Source organism: Numida meleagris, chromosome 4 (genome assembly GCF_002078875.1).
Source record: "Numida meleagris isolate 19003 breed g44 Domestic line chromosome 4, NumMel1.0, whole genome shotgun sequence".
NCBI lineage: Eukaryota > Metazoa > Chordata > Aves > Galliformes > Numididae > Numida > Numida meleagris.
Window position 1 is genome coordinate 58,284,766 of NC_034412.1, and position 14,984 is coordinate 58,299,749.

General features: G+C 42.1%; 1 protein-coding gene across 3 annotated transcripts in view; it reads left to right on the plus strand.

The window, feature by feature from the left end:
• The window catches only part of ANKRD50 (ankyrin repeat domain 50), a 41,169-nt gene continuing 26,737 nt past the window's right edge, over positions 553-14,984 (plus strand). Inside the window, exons 1-2 of one of the 3 annotated variants that reach the window (XM_021394763.1) lie at positions 553-869; positions 1,636-2,912. In XM_021394763.1, the coding sequence (XP_021250438.1) occupies positions 2,434-2,912 (479 nt within the window). In that variant the 5' untranslated portion in view covers positions 553-869; positions 1,636-2,433. Of the gene's footprint in view, positions 870-954; positions 1,080-1,635; positions 2,913-6,826; positions 7,017-14,984 lie in introns of those variants that run through there. The other 2 variants (XM_021394764.1, XM_021394765.1) reach the window with 2 other exon arrangements.

Below are 14,984 nucleotides of genomic sequence, written 5' to 3' on the forward strand. Positions count from 1 at the left end.
ATGCGGCTTTCAGTGTGTGAAGCGTGAGGAGCAAGGGGAAAATTGCTTGGAATCGCTGCATACATTTTGTGAGGCTGCTCTTCCTCTGTGCACGTAGTGAAACCCTGCCTGAGATAGGCTGGTTTGGGTGCAATGAGAACAGGCAAAGGGAAAACAGCTATTAGGCCTACTCTTCTCTAGGTTAAGAAAAGTAAGGAAAGCTGAAGTTGTGCATTAGAGAGATGGGATACATGATTTACACAGTAAATCATGTATCATGATCAAATCATGGGATACATGATTTACACAGTTACCGTGCGCTGCGTGTAAGTAAAACAACCAGCCATCGATCCGCACCGTTTGACGAGAACCTTTATTTTTCAAGTTTTGCTGTTCCCGCCTCCCCCCACTTCCCCTCAGGGCGCTCCGCCCCGCCCGGGCAAACCCCGCGGCCGCGCCCCGCCGCCGAGAGCCGCGCTGCCGCCCCCTGCAGGGCTCCGCTGCCGGGGGCTCCGGCCGTCGGCGGCCCCTCTCCAGCGGCGGCGACGGCGGCGGGACAAAGCGGAGGAGCGGTGAAGAGTCCGCACGGCGTCTCCCTCCGCCCAGGACTACTTGCCGCCAGATGTCGGGCTGGCAGGCGGGCAGGGGGCGGGTCGTGAGGCGGACGGGGGCGGGACAAGGCGAGGGGGCGGGGCCTGGCGGAAGGGGTCAAGGAGTCGGGCAGGAGAGCACAGGCAGGCTGAGGCATCGTGGAGCGGGCTGGCCGCGGGCCTGGCACGGCGGCGCCCGGGGGCGGGAGCCCAGCGGCTCGGAGGAAGAGGAGGGGCGCGCCGTACAGCGTTGTGCCGCGCCGCCGGGAGGCTGGAGCGGCCGCTGGGGCGCTGGTGGAGGTAAGCGAGCGGCGGAGGGGAGGCCCCCAGCTCGGCGGCCGTTGGGGCCGTTGGGGCGGTTGGCGGCCGTTGGGGCGGTACCTGGTGGAGGTGGGCAGCGGAGTGACAGCGACGGGCGGGCGGCTGCGGCCGGGGGCTTTGTGCGGAGCCGTGCTGGGGGAGGGGAGCAGGGGGACGCCTGGCTGTTCGCTCGGCTTCGGGATCGCCGGCGTGAGTCGGGGAGCCGTGCCCGGCCGGGGAGCCGCGCCGTGCGGGGCAGCGCAGCCCGGGCTGAGGGCTGAGGCGGGCTGGGAGCCGAGGCTGACAGGAGCAGCAGCCGGAGCAGCCCCGTCCTGCTGCGGGCGGGCGGCGAACAAAGGGGTGTGCGAGCAGCCGTGGGCAGAGCTCGCCTGTGGGATAAAGTTCCCGAGAAAGCCGTGGGCAGCGGCTGGAAGGCTGCGGGGAGGGAGGGTTCGGCTCTGGAGCCGTGGGAGAAAGAGAGTGCGGAGATAAAGGGTGCGTTCGGCTCTCCTAGGGAGGAAGTGAGGGGCTCGTTCTGCTGTGGTTCTGAGGCCACTGTCACAGCTATCCATTGTTATGTTTTAATATATAGCTAATTGTACCTTAAAAATACATTATTTTTTTCTTCTAAAGCAGCTTTTTAGATGACTAGTGCAGGCAAAACTAAAGATAAAACCTACTGACTTCACTCTTTGTTGTCTGCTTTGCAGCTGACTGAATTACGACTTGCATGCAGGGTTTAAAAGTGCTATCTTCTTTATTTCAGGGCTCTAGGGGAAGATGTTGTCTCTTCTGACATCTTGTGATTAAGATACCTGAGAACAGGTTCAGTAAGAATCCAGGTTCCTGAACAAGACGCTTACGAATGTACTGAAATAAGAAGTTGTAAACACTTTTTTCCCTTTCATCTCTACTGCCTAAGAAACCATAATCCGAAGCATTTCTGAGACGCTTGCCCAAATATATGAAGTCTGCAATTTCCCTGTCCAAACTGCCGGTTTGTCAGTAAGTTGTGCATATCCACGTTTGGGATATGTATATAGTACTCTGAAGAAGAATTGCTTTCTGTAGAAAATTCCCAGGAGGAACATTTTGTTATGGACAGCTTTTTCTGGATTTATATCCGGACAGATTAATGCCTAGAGTTGAAAGGCATTTAGTATACACTGAAAAGCTGGCTTCCCTTCAGTTTTTCCAGATGTAGTGTCTCCCCTGTATACTGGAAACACACACAACTGCATAAACTACAGATGTAGCCATGGAGCTGTATGGACTTTTGAGCCATAGGAGAAGTATTGTTGAGCATTGGTATCAGATGCTGCTTCATGATGTCAGCTGAGCTGTGATTGTGTTTCGCTACTTGTAATAAAGCATCCAAATGGAGTAACACCCTTTGCGAGAAGATGCTGTTAAGTGTTATGGGGAAGGTTAACTGATTATTTTAAGTGTTGTCAAGTTCTGTGTGGAAGATCTTACTGTGCAAGATGAACCCGTGCCTCCCTACGCTAAGATGCTGAAGTTGTACTGCTGCTTATGACAAGTCGAAGAGAAGAAGCTTTGTAAAATGGCTCAAACCAGCTTGCTGCAGGGAAAGCAGTTTTACTGTAGGGAGTGGGTTTTCCACAAGCTTCAGCACTGCCTCCAGGAGAAAGCTAACTGCGGCAGTAGTGCTGCCAACAAACCATCTCTTGTAGCAAGTTCTGGGAATAATACCGGTGTTGTCTCTGGGAAAGGAGCTGCCTGGGGTGTATTGTTGGTAGGAGGGCCCGGTAGTGGGAAGACAGCCCTCTGTACTGAGTTACTCTGGCCAAGCTCACCTGCAAACCTACAAAGAGGCTTACATCGTCAAGCCCTAGCCTTCCATTTCTGCAGAGCCCAGGACTCTGACACGCTGTGCGTTGGAGGGTTTATTAGAGGTTTAGTTGCACAAATCTGCCGCAGTGGACTGATCCAGGGATATGAGGACAAACTAAGAGATCCTGCTATTCAAAGCCTCTTGCAACCGGGGGAGTGCGAGAGGAACCCTGCTGAAGCATTTAAAAGGTAAAAACTAATGAACAAAAAAGCCTTACCCAAAGCAAAACCCAAATAATAATTAAAAACCCCTTGTTTCTATTTAGGTTTTGCTTCCAAAGAGTCTACAATACAGACAGTTTATAACATGCCTGTCTCTTGGTTTGTTATCTCTGTGGATTACTCAGAGCTTTCAGACCTACTGTGGAAAAAATGAAGTTTGTCCTTATAGCTGAAATAAATAAATATTTGCTTTTTAAATAAAATTTACTATTAACAGTGAGTTTATTTACATTACTTTAAAGTAATGGACTTAAGGGTGGACAATAGCTAGGATGAAGTCAGTGGCCTTCGTGTTCTGTAAAAAGGTAGGGCAGTTGTTCACAGATGTGAAACAGACCTTTTGGGACCCTTGCAAAAGCTTCCAACGCTGTTTTTTGTCAAAGAGGAAACTGGACTAATGGATCTCTGGGTCTGATCCAGCACATCAGTTTTATGTTTGTCTAAAAACATGTGGTAGGAAAATGTCAGTTAACTCCTGATGTTACTTCTCACAGTGTGGATGAATTATGTCATCTTTATCACTATTTATAAAATAAACACTTTAAAGTAGTAGGTGGATCAGAAACTCATCAAGAGAGCTCACCCTGCCCCTTCTTAAAAGGCTTGTCAGCTAAGCTGAATAAAAATATTGATTTAGTGAAGTTTTTTCCAGTATGTCACGGGGAATTGTGTTTCTCTGAGAGTACTTGTGTGTGTATCCATATCGCTTAAAATAGTCTGCAGTCTTGAGCATGGCATTCACATCAGTATGCCTTTGGGTCACGGTGAAGGAAAATTCAGAAAGGATAAGGCTAGCATAGAATTTCTACTGATTGTTAGCTAACCTGGTATTCCTTGCTGTTACATAGTGGCTTAACTGTTGTTCTTCTCTGAGGACTGAGGCTGGTCAAACGGATACTGAGATTGAACCATAGTGCTTGATCATATTGTCGTGATGCTGGAGAAGAGACTTCCAGCTCTGGTGGCTGCGATGTCCTTGTCTGGTTAGTAAACAGGATGCAAATCTACATTGTTCCCAGTGTAGTGTCTTCAAAATAGACTAAACTGAGACTAATTCTGGGTTATTATTTTTTTTGTTGTTGCTAAGTGAAGATGCAACTTCTAGCAACTCTTAAGGTCCTAATTTCAGAAGTATTAAGTCCTCTCAGTCTCTAATAGCTAAGAAGTGGGTGAAATTGTCTATAAACAGAATAACAGGCTCTGTCTGGCTTTAGGCAGTCTTTTTAAAGTCATGGAAGTGGATTAATCTGGTGAATAAGAGCCTGTTTTTGTTTAAAAGTCTATTACAAAGAAATCTTACTAATTTAGAGCAAATTCTGTATAAGAGCCCGTACTTCGCCTTTATTCTAAACACAACTAGCTTTCTCAGAAGAACAGGAGCTAAGTGAATGTCTTTAGACAAAAATGCAATATAGAAATATAAAAGATAATTGCAAGTTAGATGTAGCTTTTCAGCTAAGACTACTTTATGAATGCAAGATTTAATGATGGGTTGCTTGAGAATTTAGGTGTTTCTACAGTACTCTTGGCTTTGTATTGGAAAAATGAGATGACAGCATTTGGTAGTAGCCTCAAATTTTTCAGCAGTCATTGTAACCTCTTAAGCTAAAAATACTTAACAGCGCAGTATAACAGCTTCAGTCAAGGGTTTATTCTTATTGCAGTTTTATTTTGTCCCTTGCTGCCCACCAGCCCTGTTCTCCTGCTCCCAAAAGCAGCTGTGGTAGCTGGTATTCATCTTCAGATTTAAGGGAGATGAGGTGTTAGCACTGAGGTGCTGTCCGGGGAATATACATTTTCAGCGCTGTGGCAGGGGACCAGCAGGTGGCTGCTGACAGCAGTACTGGGAGCTGGTTCTGCTGCCCATATAGTATAGTCCCTGTGCACAGACATAAGGAATGTGGCCACGCCTCTTCACCCCCCCCCCCCCCCCCCCCCCCCCCCGGTTCCTCAATCGCTTGCTAATATGTAAAGCATGGAAGAAATGCTTGTCAAAAATACAGGCTTTTTCATGATTCTCAAGACTTAATATTCTAGTATCTCAGTCCAGCATGTTTATGTATGCTTCCTGGTAAATGCAAGTTGTACATGAGCTCTAGGAAGACTTAACAGTCAGCTGATTGCCCTTCATATTGCATAAAGGCCCTGAAACAGCACAAAGCTCCCATCTCAATGCTCCATTGGCTTTACCTTATTTTAATTTTCTTTATTCGGTAGAAGATGGCAAAGACCTTTCTTTAAAGTTACTGTCCTTTTTTTTCCCCCTCTGCTCTGCACAGCAGCTGTAGGCCCCGCTACGTGTTCATGGCCTAAAATGGAAAGTCTTCTCTTTGTAAGTGCTAAGCAAGCTTACACTTTTCTATTTTTGTGCTAATTGTCTTAGAAGTAGTAAGAAAGAAAACTTGCTGGTGCCTTGTAAAGTGTCAGTTTATAAACAGTGTGACATTCTTTAGTCAAAATACTAAACCTTTTTGTGAAGAGCATTTTATAATAGGTTTTCAGCAGACTTTGTGGTCACGGTGGTGCCGTGTGCGAGTGATTACCCATAGAGCTAAATCTTTTATCCTCCTTATTTGAATGTCTGCTCTTAAAAATTTCTCATGTATTTATAATCTTAAGTGCCCTAAAAATTCTTTCAGGATTGGATCTTACCAAATTGCAGGTCTGGAAGGTTTGCTATGTACCATTGTATTTGGCATTTGTTGCTACACTGACAGCTGAGAGAAAGAAGTGCTACTTATGGCACTGCTTCTGAGGCTCTGTTCCCTGCATGCAGTTCTGGAGCATGGAGTGGTCTTAAAAACATGAGGGAGAAAGCTGAAACCTCGTGTTCAAATTTTAAGTGAAAATTAAGAAGAAAGCATAAAAGAAAATGAAAAAGAATATTACATGCTCCAAAACTCAGATGGAATAATGTGCTTAACTGAACAAATTCAATCAAAAAAGGTCTGTTAAGTTATTCTTCCCTATATGAATAGAAAAATCAGAACCAGAATACCCCAGATTTTGCCAGACTACATCTAGAGTTGTGAATGGGGATTGTTTTCAGTTCTGTTGGAGCAACATTACACTTCCAGTGATTGGTAGGAATATGGGCAGCTGTCGGTTGTTCAAAGCCACAAGGAAATAGTGGAAGTTGGATACAAACCATGGACAGTACTGAAATGGTTTAAGCTTGAGTGTAAAATAATGTTTATGGTCTTGGTTTGTTTTTCAGAAAAAGGAGGTGGCATTAAACCAGGCAGCAGGGGAAGATGTGCATCTGCTGCATGTTGGGCTACAGCTGGGGTTAGGGACAGAAGAATGAGGTTGGTTACCTCCCAGCCCAGGAAATTGGACTGTGCTGGAAGTGTGGGGCCAGTTTACACCACACAGCTGATTTCTTTTCCAGCCTGTTGCTCTGAGTTTGGACCAGAGCTCGTGAGTCAGTTTCAGAGAGAGAACATATGTCTGTTAAATAACATCACATCATTAAGTTTGTAGTGTGTGTTGATCTGGTACAAACTTAAAGTCTGAATGTTGTGTAATGTTTAGGTGAATTGATGAAATTAATAAATACCTAAAAATGGTGAATTGCCATGTCTCCTGGAAGGCTGATGTGGATGGAGCTGCTTACAATCACTCTCACGGTGAAGTTACTTGATGTCTTCTGCATCTCTTTTTAAGAGACTTCAAGCCTTGTGAGATTTTGCACAAGCATATTTCTCTTAAGCTGAAATGAGTCTTGTAGCAGAAGTGCGGAGTCACAACTTGAACCAGTGATGGAGCACCTGGTGGGAAGGCAGGGCCATACAGGGGAACTCAGCTGCATGCAGTGCAGCTGAGTGACCAGATAGGGTGGATCCTGGCTCCACCCCTTCCCAGACCTCATTTAAGGGTTGGCAGTGGAGGCAGCAGTATCTTGCTGGAGATCCCTGCCTACCTGAGGCCTTCTGAAGATAAGCAGCTTCTTTCTTTTATTTCTGTGCTCATGTCTGTCGTATTGGAGCAAATCCTTGCTTGCTGCAGCTTGGCACCTTACTGCTCTACTGTCATTGCTCTGCTTTCCATTGTCTATACAACTACTTTAATGTAAGATGAGCTGATCAAAGGGATGTACGTTGTAGAAAAGCAAAGCTGAGAATTCTGATTTCTACTTATTTGCATTGCTGAAATTGCATTCTCATGCAGTTAACTGTCCTAGATCTCTGGGGACCCAAGAAAAGAACAATAATTAGAAAAAATGTTGAGCACATTTCCAATTGCATAAGAACTTCATAGAAGTTTTTTCAAGCCTATGTTATATCTTCACCAAAAAATGAATGTAGCAGAAAGTACACCAGAGTTACGTCTTACTCCATGCGTGCTGGTGCTAAATTCCCAAGAAAGCACAGCTTTTCTAGTTCTTACACTTCATCTGTGCTACTTATTTCAAAAGAAGACCCCATTAAGAGTTAACTAAAATGAATAGCTGAAAAGAATCACCAATACCAAATATAAACCAGCCGAAACTCTGGAATTCTCAATCAAAGCTAACAAGCACTTTTATCCCCCTTCCACTCCCTTACCTCTATTGGATTTCCACATTCCTAATTGTGTTTTTTTTCTTCCATGAGTTGTGTATGGTTGGAAGGATGCAAATTTCAGGTGTTTTAAAGTCTCTTCTCTAAAGTCTCTTCTCTATCTAACTAATAAGGGGAAACAAATTTTATTTCAAATTCTAGGTTGTTATAGAAAAGCACAGGTTTGTTTCACAAATATTCTGTGACAGTTGTCCAAGGTCTCTAAATCTGCAGTATGAAATGCCATTCTTCTTGCAGTTTATTTAGCATAGATGAAGGTAAAGGTTTAGAAAATGGGTTTTACATGATAAGATGAAATGTGTTGAAGCTGTTTTCCTTGAAGCTCCTTGTGTGATCCTTGAAGCCAGTAATATAATTAAGGGTCAGCTCCTTTACTTTCTCTTTCAACCATTTATTTTCACATTGTTTTTAGCTAGTAAGTTTCGAAACTACCGTATGACTGAGGCAAGAGGTTAATCGGAGTATCCTGGCTTTCATGAAAGCGAGAGTAGTTGCTCTTTAATACTTTACAAACTTTGTGTTTTCCTTGCTAGTAGTAAGTATATGCTTCTGATGCTGTTTGCAGCTGGTAATTTATTGTAGTTTTATTGACCAAAAAATTTGAGATTGCTGTGAAAGTAATCATAGCATCATAGAATGGCTTGGATTGGAGAAGAGACTTTAGAAGTCATCCGGTCCCAACCCCTTGCTGTGGGCTGGTTGCCCCCCACCAGATCAGGCTGCCCAGGGCCCCATCCAGCCCAGCCTTGAGCGCCTGCCAGGATGGGGCATCTACAACTTCTCTGGGCAGCCTGTTCAAATAAGCAATATTTGTTTTACTCTGGAGGTAGTGAAATGGTAATGTGGTATTTACTCTTTATTTTTGTAAATTTTTGCATTTAGTAAAAATCTGTTTCTACCACGAACTTAGGAGGTACGCTGAGAGGCAGTGTACTGGAGACAATTACAGGTCCCTGAGCTCATCCTTTGGGAAACTTGAAACTACTGGAATTTCTGCTAATTTATTCTGTAGGACATTAGTAATTCAGTATTAATCTTTATATATAAAGGAGCTGCTTTGACTTTTTTCATCCAAGTCCCAGATTCTGGAGGTGATCTGCATCTTTGCTCTGATTGCCTGCTGGCTGCAAAGGACTGTTGCACAGGCTTTCCTCCTGCCTCTGCAGCACCAGTGCAACTTCGTAGCTGTAGCTTTGCTGCAAATGCAAGGTAGCATGAATGTGGATTTTGTCAGACTCCAATTTCGTGGAGCTATAAATGGTAGAAACAAAGCCAAGAACTAACTGTGTCCTGTTTCATTGGAAAATATGAATGCGTAATGAATTAATTTACAAGATCCTTTTAAGAACTTCCCAGTGTGTTTATTCATTTACCATGTGTAAAGTTCAAACTTGCAAGTAACTGACTTCCACCTAGATAGAGAAGGGAGGGTTGGAGGTGACCTCAGAAAATCAAGTCCTTGTTCCAAACAGAAGCGACCAAGTCTGAGAGATGCTTGTTTCACCTACTCTTAGAAAAATTCCTGCATGCCTAACTTGAGCTTTTTTTGCTCTAATCTGAGCTTGTTGCTAATTATGGTATTCTCCAGAGATGTGGAGAATAGATTTCTTCTTCCTTTTTTTTTTTGATGACAGGTTTTTACCTATTTGAATACTATTTGAATACTATTTAATATCTTTCATCTCATCATTAAGTTCCTTAATGCTAACTGGTTAGTGCTTCCTTGAAGGTCACACCTAAGAATGTGACACTAAAAAAAAATCCCTTGGATAAATTAAGGGTTTTTTGTACCTAGATGGAAATGTCATTAACGAAATTTTAGATGTGTAAATATGTATCACTTCCATACTTTCCCAGAATTGTGTCTGTTCCTATATCATTTCCTTATGCCTGACTAGAATCCTGAAGTGAGTTGGATCCTAGCCCAGAGAAGCTTGATCTAGTACAAGATTGAATTCAGCTTAAAATAGTGGCCATAACCATCTTCTGTTAAAAGCAATTTCAGGGATGATTTGTTTTGTCTTAGGTACCTTTTGTAATTGTCCAAGGATTGATGCATCGGTGAGTTGTTCAAGATCTTAGTGCCTACAGCTTGCCAAAGGAGAAGCAGGTCTCTAAAGAATCACAGAATCATAGTATGGTTTGGGTTGGAAGGGAGCTTTGAGGTCTAGTTTCAACCCTCTGCTATAGTCAGGGACACCCCCCTCTAGACCAGGTTGCTCAAAGCCCCATCCAGTCTAGCCTCAAATGCTTCCTGGGAGGGGGCATTCACAACCTCCCTGGGCAACTTGTTCCAGTGTCTCACCACCTCACAGTAAAGAATTTCTTCCTGATAACATAGTCTAAATCTACCTTCTTCCAGTTTAAAGTTTTTCCCCTGTCCTGTTGCTACATGCCCTTATAAAGGAGGACTCTTTTTACATTTTTGCTTTCCAAGAGATAGTAGAAGAGTACCTTGAGTACTGTGTTCAGTTTTGGGCCCTTCACTACAAGGAAGACTTTGAGGCTCTGGAGCATTCCAGAGGGTCAACAAAGCTGGCAAGGGGTCTGGAGCACAAGTCTTACGGGGAGCGGCTGAGTGAGCTGGGATTGTTCAGTCTGGAGAAGAAGAGGCTTAGGGGAGACATTATGGCTGTCTAAAACTGCCTGAAGGGAGGTTGTGGTGAGGATGGGGGTCAGCATCTTCTCCCTCATAACTAGCGATAAAATGAGAGGGAATGGTCTTATGTTGCACTAGGGGTGGTTCAGGTTGAATACTAGGAATCATTTATTGTCAGAAAGTGGTCGGGCCCTTGCACAGGCTGCCCGGGCAGGTGGTGGAGTCACTGTCCCTGGAGGTCCTCAAGAAATGTGGAGATGTGGTACTAAGGGATGTGGTTTAGTCGGGAAATATTGGTGGTAGATGGATGCTTGGACTACGTAATCATGGAGCTCTTTTCCAACCTTAGTAATTCAATGATTCTCAGAGTTGTGGAGCTCAATAAACTTGTATTCTTTATTTTGAAATTGTAGCCTTTTTTTCTCTCATTCAACTAGAGGAAACAGAATATGGTACTGTTTCTTTCTACTTTTCAGAGAATTTGGAGGGTAATTAATTTTGATTGCTGCTGCAAGGGATATAGTCTTTTTAATTAATGGTGATAAAGTTTATAAATGTGATGGGGAAAAAAAATGGTCTGCTGAAGCCTTTCTGCTGTTATTGCATTGACTCTTATTGATTGCAGCTAATCATTGTGTCTTTGTAGTAAGTACTGTATACCCTTGCTGTCCTCTCCAGCATTAGAAAGTTTTTTTTCTGCCTTTTTTTTTCCAGAATGCATCACTACTGTTGCCACCTCTTCCTTCCCTTATGTATTTCAAATTATAGATATTAGGTCTTAAAGGCTAGTAAAGAGTTCTAGGGTAAGAATTCCTAATTTGCAAAGCGTGTGCAGGAAGGCAGCTGGAGTGGCCTTCTGAATCTTATCCCTTTTATAAAATTTCATCTCCCTGGTTTGTCCTATGTAGTTTCATTTTGAAGTTCTGTGGAAGCTGGGAGATGGAATGACAGGTTCTAAACTCTGTGACTAAAGGCTGAATTAGTGAAAATACTTAAGTCTTTCTACTTTTTGAAAATTATGAGACTACCAAATATAGTCATGCTGAAACTTAGGGAACATGTGCCTTGTTTTGTCACTGCCAGTACTTTGTACTCACCCACAATGGAATAACTAGGACTTGCTCTTAATATCTGATTTCTGATGAAGAAACCTAGCGTCAGAAATACCTGCCTTCAAGATCAAGTGGCTGAGGGACTCCTTAATTAGAAAAATATTTAGTAAAGGTCTTTTTAAACAGCACAAATTCTGTAGGTTTCATCAGAAAGGGTGGATGGTTTTACTGACTTAGCTCCCTAGTAGGTTAGTGTTCATATTGTGGAGGCTTAAACTTAGTGATTGTGTAGTGGGAGACATAAAATATTAAAAACAGCAGACAACCTTCACAGAACTAAGTCTTTTACTACTCTTCATAGGAAGCAGCTGCATGTAAGCTGATATCTGCAAGATCAAAAGATCTTTTGAGATCTAATGAAGAAAAGTGGTGAACAAGACAGTTTGTATGAGAGAAGTAAGGAATGGTATAAGAAAATCTTACGCGGAACTTTAGTATTATCTCCTGTGTTGGTGGTGTTCTTTGAAGATGTAAACAACTACGATGGATGAATGCTGAATGTGTGGTAAAATGCTGCTGTTCTTCAGCGTGGCTTACCCGTTGCAGCAGAACAAGTAATTACGTGTACTCTTTCTGTGCCGATTTTCAGTTTTGTGTGGTATGAATCTGTTCATTTAGAAGTATTTACATACTTTTGTCATGTACCTTATGGAGACTTCCAGTAAAGATAAGATTTGTCTGCATTTCAGTTATTCAGTAGCACAGTTTACTTCATACTCAGAAACGCTGGAGGAGCTTGCATTTCCACTGTGTTGAAGTTTTTGAAGGCTAATTGGTGTTTCGGAAGCTGTCTGTTGAAGGTATCTTGACACTGGCGGAGCTTCTGATTCCTATAGTCCATATAGTGTTTAACTGATGGTTTAGGCTTTTACTGACACTGGATTTCATAGGAAATACTGCATTTATATGCTCCACACTATTAGAAAGTTGAGCATTGCCTGAAGCTTAAGTACTTTGTGGCATGTTTCTCTTTAGGCTTTTCCCTTAAATCTGTGGAGTTAGTGGGTCACATAGCAACAGCTGGTGTTTCTGCAAGAGTAAGTTGTATGTTCTTCTTTCATTGTATGGAAGCACTGCATACGGAGTGAACGTAATACCATTTAAGGTTTTAACCTTTTCAGTTTGAATTACCATAAGAAAGTTTCCCTAAGGCATTTTAATAATGACAACTTACATAGGCCTTTTTGTCTTCTACTTCTATAGGCATTAACGTTTTGCCTTTAATCTACGTGGCTCAGTCTTAAACCTTGCAGGTTTTCCTATAAGCTGTTTAGTTAGATGGACCTTCATAGCAATTCTCACTTGTTAATTATTTCCCTTCCCTCCTGTTTTCTATGCACACGTTCATAGCTTGTGCAAGGGTTTAAGTTTCTTTTCTTTTGTTCCTTTCTAACGAAAAAAATGAAAAGGATTTGGAGGATTGTGGAGCAGAAAGGATTTAGTGTGTCTAATATACTGGGAAAAGATAGCATTGAAATATCTCTTTCTGAAAGTGTTAGTGAAGCAGTGCATTGAAGAGGTTTCAGTTTCTTCTATGTGATGATGTGTACAATGCACTGGGAACATTCAGAAATCTTCCAAAATGTTAAGAGCGGGCGTGTTTTAAGTAGTTAATGCAGAAACATTCCAGGACTGATGAATCACTAGTCAGAAAGAAATAATTAAGGAGAAAGAGTGATTTAAAAATAATTGAACACACATATATATGTATATGTATATAACTCAATCTTGATTTCAAAGGTGTTGTGGAGGAAACATTGCAGAGAATGTAGATGGGTGAGCTCCCGGTATGCTTGAATGACATCAGAATGGAGTAGAATAGCATGAAAGAACTGAAAATGAAATCAAGAGAAGAAAACTAATAGGGAAATTTACGTAGCTGGTGGAACAAATGGTGCAAAAGGCTTGCAATCAGAGTTCTCTCCGTAGCATGTTTGCATATACCTTCACACAAAGAAAGGACCAAAGTATCCTTGATAGAAGGTGATTACTCTTCTTAGCTTGGTTTTGGATGCTGTTGTTTCAATGGACAGGAGTGGGAATTAAGGATCGTATGTGAGTGGACTTTCATGTTAGTCGTCATCGTGGCATCTTTTCCTTGTACTTTTTCCTCTCCTTTCTCTCGTGTGCTAAGGAGAGTTGGCAATAGTTGTACACATGCAGAGCATGAAAATGCCAACCACCTTGCACAGAAGCAGGCTTGTGTGCTAATGATCTGTAGCTGTCTTGGAAGAGGAAAGAAGTTTGTAGGAAGGGGTTATGGCAGCATCCAGGACATGGATTTGTCTTGGAAGAGGAAAATTTTTGTTAGATAAAGAAAATAGTGGCAGTATAGAGATGACTTTAACAAGTGGGTATGAATGAACCTCACGAGGAAAAACTGCTGAGAAAAGGATTACAACATGACTTCAGTCTTAAAGCAGCTAATTAACAAATCTTGGTTCAACTGCATTAGCTCTCCTGCAGTGATATAAATCATTAGTCTGTCTATCCTGTTCCTACTCTTTCTTGAAGTACAGTTCAGCGGGACAGTGGAAAAAAAACTGTATTTGTAGGTCAAGTGCAGCTGATGTGTGGTAAGAGGAATTGTCTTATCTTATATAAATTACTCTAAATAAGTGAAGGAGTATTAACTCTGCCTTCTCTACTAGATACACACTTAAGTAGTCAGTAACACAAAGAACGTTTGGTTAAGTTGCCTTACAGTTATCTTAGTGTAAGTTATAGGAGTTGTACCAACACATACTAGTTTTGGTGAGCCTACAAACACTTAGGTAAACTTTCCCAATTTTTACAGCATTCCATTACCAATTGTATGCATCAGTTTGGTTTCAGTAGCATTAGTTTGTATTGGATAGTGCTGGCACATTCTTTGCTTTGGCTTCAATCCATTTAATGTCTTTAAAAAAAAAAAGGACACTTTTTCCCCCGGGGGATTTATAGCATGTACTGTGCATTAATATTAAGCTTAATTTTTTATAACTTCAGGTATACTTTGTTTTTTTTCCTAGTGCCTTGTATTTTAATTTGTGCTAAAGATGCCTTTGACAGTAAACTTTTTGGTGTATAAATTGTTATGGGTAAAAGGGGATAATATAGTTTATTTCACTTGATCTATTGTAGTTAAGACTAAAATAGATATAATTAAATATATAGCTCCAGAATTGGTTCCAAAGCTAAATGCATCACTGCTGTGAGATAATAGAGTCAGGTTTACATGGCACTAACCCGGTGGTCTGTTTTTAAAGCAAATTACAAAGAGCTAGAAAGGATCCTTGGGAGACCATAAAGTCAAGAGAAGCTGTATCTTTTGGAGGATGGTGGGGGAGGAGGGTGGAAAAACATGCAAACAAACAAACAAAAAAAAAAAACCAGCAACTTCACAAGGTGATGTAAGAGGAACATGCGCTTTGTATTCTACTTTGGGGAGTACAGGTAGAGTAATTTGAATGGGGCACATGAAAGCTGCTCCATCTGCTGCCTCTTCAACTAAGACAGTGTAATTAAAGATTAGGACAATCTCTTTGACTTGAGAAAATATGGTGGAAAAAGATGCATGACAATGCAAATATAGAAGGAAAGCTGTCTTAGGTGCATGACTTACTAGATGAAAAGCTGTTAAGATTTTACCTTATATTTGTGCAGAGGATTTTCTGAAAATGAGGTTAAACAGTATAATCCTGTGATCAGTACAATGAGCTGAAGTATGGGGGGGCTTTATGATGGTGTACAAGAAATGAGAAAGGCGGGTATGTAGCAAACTGAC